At 42.2% G+C, this 8,903-nt stretch overlaps 1 protein-coding gene across 1 annotated transcript; it reads left to right on the top strand.

Annotated features, from left to right (window-relative positions):
* The first annotated feature begins 1,593 nt into the window (after positions 1-1,593).
* On the top strand, positions 1,594-8,520 carry LOC311233005 (uncharacterized protein). The gene is made up of 2 exons (XM_084319858.1): positions 1,594-1,719; positions 6,146-8,520. Exons 1-2 carry the CDS (start codon positions 1,668-1,670, stop codon positions 7,078-7,080), a joined length of 987 nt encoding a protein of 328 aa, XP_084175984.1. The 5' UTR covers positions 1,594-1,667; the 3' UTR covers positions 7,081-8,520.
* The last annotated feature ends 383 nt before the right edge of the window (positions 8,521-8,903 follow it).

The raw sequence follows: 8,903 nt of genomic DNA, 5'->3' as shown, positions 1-8,903 counted from the left end.
AGGACCCAGAGTCCCTACAGATTAAAGAGGAACAGGAGGAACTCTGGACCAGTCAGGAGGGAGAGCAGCTTCAAGGTCTGGAGGAGGCTGATATCAAGTTCACTTTCAACCCTGTCCCTGTGAAGAGTGAAGATGATGAAGAGAAACCTCAGTCCTCATGGTTTAACCAAAACCCAGGCTGAGGAAAACAGAGAGACAGAGCCTCTAGCCAGCACCTCAACAGAACAGATGAAAACAGAACCTGATGGAGAGGACTGTGGATTATCAGAACCAGTCAGTAACTTAGATCCAGCTGGTGATTTAGAACCAACTACAGATGGCCAGCTCCTCTCTTCAGACTGTTCTGGAACTGATACTGATGACAGTGATGATTGGCTGGAGACTAGTGAACCTCATCCTGGTTTAAACTCACTGACATCAAAGAAGACACAGAAAAACAAAGGACAGGGTTTGTCTAACAGCAACCAGTTCAAGAGCTCTGTGGTTTCATCCCATGAGGTGAAATTATCAAACCAAATACCATGTGAGACCTGGAGCTGTAAAGTGTGTTTTCTTATTCCTTAACGGTCCATGGGCCTGGTCTACAAGATACACTACACCACACAGGTACCCATGTACATGTCGAAATACTTCCCAAAGGTCGGTGAATTCCACGACCACAACACCAGAGGGAGTTCCACAAATCATGTCCAACCCAGATACGGCTCAAACAAGGGACTAAACACGTTTCGCAATTATGCCACAACCCCCACCCACCCACCCCCTCCTAATGTACAGTTTCTTCCCCCTCTAATGTATATATTTCCTTTTAGGATCGCTGTCTCTTAAACAGTACTGTATATTTGTATATCTTGTATGTCATAAATGTCTATGTAACCGTACTGTATGTTATGATGAATTGAAAATGGGGGACCCTGATGTAAACAAGAAGAAAGTCTTTCTCTGGTCTGCAACCCCTTAACAATTGTGTGTATTGAGCTGTACTGTATTGTACCCATTCTGCAATCTGTTAATAAAATGTATGTTCAATCAATCAACACAGTACATACAGTAACATAGGCTACCACTAGGTGGCAGTGAGATCCTGTCACACCACCTGTGAAGTTTTGGGTCATTGCATATCGCGCTGTCTGTCCCTGTTGTGTTGCCGTACCCACTCTCTCTGCTGAGGGGCGTCAGGGTAGGTGGTTCAGTTTGAAATATAGCTCCTTATTTCACTAGTTTCTGCTAAATGTAACTCATTTAAGTTTTAACTTGTAATACATAATGCTTAACGTTCATTTTATTACATGGTTTTATGACATTTGTGCTAATTTGACCACTAGTACTAGTTGTATAGGTACGTTAAATGTCGCAATGATTGTTATGAATTGAAAATGGGGGACCCTGATGTAAACAAGACGAACGTCTTTCTCTGGTCTGCATCCCCTCAATTGTGTGTATTGCGCTGTACTGTATTGTACCCATTCTGCAATCTGTTAATACAATTTTCAGCCAAAGCAACGATTCTGGTGAACAAACTAATGAATTGTTTAATTTTGTACATGTAGGTATGAGTTATTATGGTGAACACACTAATGACTAGTTCAATTTTGTACATGTAGGTATGAGTTATTATGGTGAACAAACTAATGAATTGTTTAATATTGTACATGTAGGTATGCAAGATGTGCAGTGACCAGAAGACTCCAACGGTGTTGTCTTATGTGTCTTCTGCAGGTATGTGGCTCCATGCATATTGTATGTTTATCAATGTAAATGAATGTACCTGCTAACTCTGCACTGTGACTTTTCCTGCTATGTTCAGCAGGTGGCGCTAGTTTACCATTTCTGTTTTAAGTAATGTTTTGATTTTATTTTGGTTTATGTAAGAGATGAATTGTATAAAGCTCTCAGCCATACAAATGTCTAGACTGTAGTATAAGGGGTAGGAGTCAGGTGTGGAGTGATCTTTTTTTGTCGCAAAATAATTGACCGACACAGAGTTTAGAATACCGAGGCGCCTCGCCGAGGAGTTCTAAACGTCAGTGAAGGTCAATTATTTTGCGACAATGACCGAGTATAGCTATACATTATCCCGCTTATTACATGGCTAACTTACTAAAAATATACCTAATTCATTTTACACCATCGACAAGACGAGATCAAATGCAGACGCAGTTGTTCTGTGGCTCCGCTGTCAGTCAGCCCAAATAAAGTGATTATTATTATCGCCGGCAGCCGGCAGGTGTGTCTGATTGCACTGATGCAGTGTGTGTCAGTGGGCTTGATTGCTCCAGCTGCGAACAGCGGTCATTATTGCTCGGTCGCGATTGTGATTGGTCAATAGCGCTAGTTACCCGTATCACCGGTCATTATTGCTCGGTTGCCCCTGGCAGCAGTGAATTATCGAGAAATAACTGACCGCTGCTAGGGGCAACCGAGCGCTATTGACCAATCACAATCAAGCATTTTGGCGAATGTGAAAACGCCATGTAATAAGTGTTTATCAATGTAAATTAATTTACCTGCTAACTCTATGTACTGTGGCATTTCCTGCTATGTTCAGCAGGTGGCGCTAGTTTACCATTTCTGTTTTAAGTAATGTTTTGATTTTATTTTGGTTTATGTAAGAGATGAATTGTATAAAGCTCTCAGCCATACAAATGTCTAGACTGTAGTTTAAGGGGTAGGAGTTAGGTGTGGAGTGATCTTTTTTGTACACATGCTGAAAATATGTGCAGTGACCAGAATACTACAAATATGTTGTTTTATGTGTCTTCTGCAGCTGAGGGACAATACATGTCAAAAAGCAGTTCAGAGTCACTCTTCTGTCTCTGACTGAATGAGAACCGTTACATAAAGTAATCTACTAATCTAGCAGTCTTGCCTCATAAAGTAATCTACTAGTAAACTAGCAGTCTTACCTCTATGTAAAGTAATCTACTAGTAAACTAGCATTCTTACCTCTATGTAAAGTCATCTACTAGTAAACTAGCAGTCTTACCTCTATATAAAGTCATCCACTAGTAAACTAGCAGTCTTACCTCTATGTAAAGTAATCTACTGGTAAACTAGCAGTCTTACCTCTATGTAAAGTCATCTACTAGTAAACTAGCAGTCTTACTGTACCTCTATGTAAAGTAATCTACTAGTAAACTAGCAGTCTTACCTCTATGTCAAGTTATCTACTAGTAAACTAGCAGTCTTACCTCTATGTAAAGTCATCTACTAGTAAACTAGCAGTCTTACCTCTATGTAAAGTCATCTACTAGTAAACTAGCAGTCTTACCTCTATGTAAAGTCATCTACTGGTAAACTAGCAGTCTTACCTCTATGTAAAGTCATCTACTAGTAAACTAGCAGTCCTACCTCTATGTAAAGTCATCTACTAGTAAACTAGCAGTCTTACCTCTATGTAAAGTCATCTACTGGTAAACTAGCAGTCTTACCCCTGTACTTGCCTCCCTCCACTGGCTCCCGGTGCGCTTTAGAATAGACTTCAAGGTCCTTTTATTGGTTTATAAAGCCCTAAATGGTAAGGCCCCTGCTTACCTAGCAGACCTCCTCACCCCCTATACCAACGCCAGGGCCCTCAGATTGGCTGATAAGGGTCTCCTAACCACCCGTAGGTCTAACTTCAAGTCTAGGGGGGGACGTGCTTTTGCGGTCGCAGCCCCTGACCTCTGGAACAGCATCCCCATGTCCATTAAATCTGCCCCCTCCATCGAGTCTTTTAAATCAAAACTCAAAACCCACCTATATCGCCTGGCCTTCCCTGACTCACTTTGACTCTTGCCGTACTTGTTGACGTGTTGTTCTGTTTTTCCTTTGTCTATCCGTTGATTTCTATTTTATTTTTCTGGTTATTTTATACTTTTTCTTTGTACTTAGCTATGTGAAGCACTTTGGTTGACAAGCGTCATGTTTAAACGTGCTATACAAAAAAGTCATCTACTAGTAAACTAGCAGTTTTTTTTTTGTTTTTTTAACTTTATTTTTTAGCGTTTATCGCTTTTCTGGTCAAGCATGACCGACAGTTGTAGGGTGAAACGGGAGAGAGAGCAGGGGGAGACATTCGGCAAATGACGGCGAGTCCGGGAATCGAACTCGGAGTCAACCAGATCCGTGACGCAGCACGGAGTCCCGCGACGCAGCGCGGTAACATGGTGTGCTACTGGAGCACCCCGTAAACTAGCAGTCTTACCTCTATGTAAAGTCATCTACTAGTAAACTAGCAGTCTTACCTCAATGTAAAGTCATCTACTAGTAAACCAGCAGTCTTACCTCTATGTAAAGTCATCTACTAGTAAACCAGCAGTCTTACCTCTATGTAGAGCTGTCCCCGAAGCCTATTTTTAAGATCCGAACTTCGGCAGGGTTTTTCGAATGGACGTTCGAAGCATCGTTTTTTTATTAATTAATTTAATCATTATAGATCCTATGGGGGGCGACATTGCATAGTCTTATCGGTGGGGGGGGGGGGGGGGGGGGGTTCCAATGGTGGGTGTGTGGGCGGTATTGTCTCCCAGAAGAACATCGTTGTGATTTGAACATGTAAACGAAGCACTCGGAGAAGAAAATAAAGGGAAAAGACAACCCGTGTCCGGGTCTGACAGCACTACAATTACATTTTTTTCATATCATAATTTCATAACGCAGAGGCTGAGACTCACTTTTCTTGCTGCCGGTAGAACGAACTTTCCATGAATGTGTCTATGAGTCCATTTAGTTAAATCCAGCACTGGATGTATCTTGTGATTATTATCAATTTGTGACGACGACGACAACAATAACTATAGCATTAGTTATTTCCTGGTTGACGTGAATCCGGGCGTGATGTCACACGCTCAGCCAATAGACCACCGCAACACTTCCGGGATTCTGAAATCATGGGAGAGAGAGCGGGGGGAGAAAATGAATGAATGTGGATGAGAGCCTCGACATTAAGTGGTTGTCGCTAAGGCTGTGGGGGTGCGGGAGACATGATCCAATAGATATTTATACGCCTGAGTCTCCTGAACACGGCGCGACCAATCCCAAGTCGATCGGCACTTTCTCTGCCGAGCTATAGCTATTGCCCACGGAGTCTAGGTCGTCAATCTGCACATGCGTAGTTCGGGAGTAGGTGCGAAAAAGCGACTAGCTCGGTAAGACTAGAGGTAAGACTGCTAGTTTACTAGTAGATTACTTTACATAGAGGTAAGACTGCTAGTTTACTAGTAGATGACTTTACATAGAGGTAAGACTGCTAGTTTACTAGTAGATGACTTTACATAGAGGTAAGACTGCTAGTTTACTAGTAGATGACTTTACATAGAGGTAAGACTGCTAGTTTACTAGTAGATGACTTTACATAGAGGTAAGACTGCTAGTTTACTAGTAGATGACTTTACATAGAGGTAAGACTGCTAGTTTACTAGTAGATTACTTTACATAGAGGTAAGACTGCTAGTTTACTAGTAGATGACTTTACATAGAGGTAAGACTGCTAGTTTACTAGTAGATGACTTTACATAGAGGTAAGACTGCTAAGTTTACTAGTAGATGACTTTACATAGAGGTAAGACTGCTAGTTTACTAGTAGATTACTTTACATAGAGGTAAGACTGCTAGTTTACTTTACATAGAGGGAAGACTGCTAGTTTACTAGTAAATGATTCTACATAGAGGTAAGACTGCTAGTTTACTAGTAGATTACTTTACATAGAGGTAAGACTGCTAGTTTACTAGTAGATGACTTTACATAGAGGTAGGGCTGAGCCCGAACGTTCAGACCTCCGTTTGTTAGGTTGGCATTTTAATCTTAATTAATGGGTTTGAACCAGAACCAGTCAGAACATACTGACTGAACTGTCCTGGAGCACAGGAAGAACATACTGACTGAACTGTCCTGGAGCACAGGAAGACATAGTGACTGAACTGTCCTGAGGCACAGGAAGAACATACTGACTGAACTGTCCTGGGGCACAGGAAGAACATACTGACTGAACTGTCCTGGGGCACAGGAAGACATTGTGACTGAACTGTCCTGAGGCACAGGAAGAACATACTGACTGAACTGTCCTGGAGCACAGGAAGAACATGTGTGAATTCTTAAAATGGGTGGCTTTCCAATGGTGACAGCAATTACAACTATTCATGTTATTATTCTGTTTCCCTCCAGACCCCCCACAACTCTCTGTCTGTGAAGAGGAGGTTCCCCCTGAACAGCAGGAGAGGAGCCCCAGTCTGGGTCAGGAGCAGACGGAGCTCCTACAGATTAAAGAGGAACAGGAGGAACTCTGGACCAGTCAGGAGGGAGAGCAGCTTCAAGGTCTGGAGGAGGCTGATAACATCAAGGTCACTTACAACCCTGTCCCTGTGAAGAGTGAAGATGATGAAGAGAAACCTCAGTCCTCATGGTTTAACCAAACCCAGGACCCAGAGTCCCTACAGATTAAAGAGGAACAGGAGGAACTCTGGACCAGTCAGGAGGGAGAGCAGCTTCAAGGTCTGGAGGAGGCTGATATCATCAAGTTCACTTTCAACCCTGTCCCTGTGAAGAGTGAAGATGATGAAGAGAAACCTCAGTCCTCATGGTTTAACCAAACCCAGGACCCAGAGTCCCTACAGATTAAAGAGGAACAGGAGGAACTCTGGACCAGTCAGGAGGGAGAGCAGCTTCAAGGTCTGGAGGAGGCTGATATCAAGTTCACTTTCAACCCCGTCCCTGTGAAGAGTGAAGATGATGAAGAGAAACATCAGTCCTCATGGTTTAACCAAACCCAGACTGAGGAAAACAGAGAGACAGAGCCTCTAGCCAGCACCTCAACAGAACAGATGAAAACAGAACCTGATGGAGAGAACTGTGGATTATCAGAACCAGTCAGTAACTTAGATCCAGCTGGTGATTTAGAACCAACTACAGATGGCCAGCTCCGCTCTTCAGACTGTTCTGGAACTGAGACTGATGACAGTGATGATTGGCTGGAGACTAGTGAACCTCATCCTGGTTTAAACTCACTGACACCAAAGAAGACACAGAAAAACAAAGCACAGAGTTTGTCTAACAGCAACCAGTTCAAGAGCTCTGTGGTTTCATCCCATGAGGTGAAATGATCAAACCAAATACCATGTGAGACCTGGAGCTGTAAAGTGTGTGGGAAATGTTTTCCTAATAGGAACGCTTTAATGCTCCATCTTAAAGTCCATTCTAGTGACTGTGGTTTGTGTGGAAAACATTTAGAAACCACAGAGAGCTTGAAACTTCACCTTCAAACTCACAGGGCATGTACTGTTTGTGGCAAGAAATGTACTACTATTACACTCTTGGAAGCACATATGAGAAGCCATACTGGGAAAAAGCCCTATAGTTGCACACTGTGTGATAAAAGATTTAGTGAAAAAGATTCCCTAAAAGTACATATAAGATGCCATACTGGGGAAAAACCCTATAGTTGCACACTGTGTCCTAAAATATATATTAATCGGGCAAACCTGAATAGTCACATGAGAAGCCATACTGGGGAAAAGCCCTACAGTTGCACAATGTGTCCTAAAAGATTTAGTGAAAAAAAATCCCTAAAAGTACATATGAGAAGCCACACTGGGGAAAAGCCCTATAGTTGCACACTGTGTCCTAAAAGATTTAGTGAAAAAAATTCCATAAAAGCACATATGAGAAGCCATACTGGGGAAAAGCCCTATAGTTGCACACTGTGTCCTAAAAGATTTATTACACTGGGACACCTGAATAGACACATGAGAAGCCATACTGGGGAAAAGCCCTATAGTTGCACACTGTGTCCTAAAAGATTTATTACACTGGGACACCTGAATAGACACACGAGAAGCCATACTGGGGAAAAGCCCTATAGTTGCACAATGTGTCCTAAAAGATATATTACATGGGGACACCTGAATAGTCACATGAGAAGCCATACTGGGAAAAAGCCCTATAATTGCACAATGTGTCCTAAAAGATTTAGTAGAAAAGAATCCCTAAAAGTACATATCAGAAGCCATACTGGGGAAAAAACATTTAGTTGTGAAGTTTGTGGGAAAGGATTTACTCGGAAGGCATATATAAAGAGCCACATGAGGATTCACACCAGAGAAGAAACAAACTCACGTCCGTCCGTCCCTCCCTCCCTCATCTAGTTCACATTCAACCCCGTCCCTGTTAACTCATTGACCGCCACGCTCTTTTCCCATCTTTACTCAATGGCGCCAGCGTTATTGACCATTTTAGCGATGTTTGCGGACCCATCGTGTGTTCTGTATTATAGCTATGGAGACAATAGTATGGCTCATTTGACAGGCATTGTTTATAGTCCAAGACTGACTAACCAGTTCATTTCTACATACTGTAGTTTGTGCGCTATTCCATGCACATTTTTTGTTTTGTTTTCAGTGCAATAAAATAGTTCTGGATTACTGTTCAACAGTTCAAAGTCGTCTTTACCTTCTCTGTTTGGTATCCACAGTTTAAAACTTGACAGTCTTCCCTCCTGTTTGATACCCACTTTGACCCTTCGAACCTCCCTCTCAGAGCGCAGTTCCCTCTCTCAGAGCGCAGTTCCCTCTCTCAGGGTGCAGTTCTAGACCTGACTCCTACAGTTTTAAAGCCAGACAGTCTCTTGTTTGATACCCACACAGTTTAATACCTGACAGTTTTGTACCTGTAATAGACAGAGTAAAATAATACAGTGCAATAATAGAATAGTAGAATAGATAGATAGTAAAATGATGCAATAGAATGGACAGAGTAAAATAGTGCTACAGTACAATCAACATAATGAATAATGGACGATCTGGTCAGTTTGTTGTAGGCCTCAGTGTGTTGTGTATGATCGATTGATTGATTGAAAACTTTATTAACAGATTGCAGAATGGGTACAATACAGTACGGCTCAATACACAACATTTTTAAGGGGATGCAG

The sequence above is a fragment of the Notolepis coatsorum genome, assembly GCF_963971535.1.
Source record: "Notolepis coatsorum genome assembly, chromosome: 8".
In the NCBI taxonomy this organism is placed as follows: domain Eukaryota; kingdom Metazoa; phylum Chordata; class Actinopteri; order Aulopiformes; family Paralepididae; genus Notolepis; species Notolepis coatsorum.
This window is presented reverse-complemented; position numbering and strand designations above follow the sequence as displayed.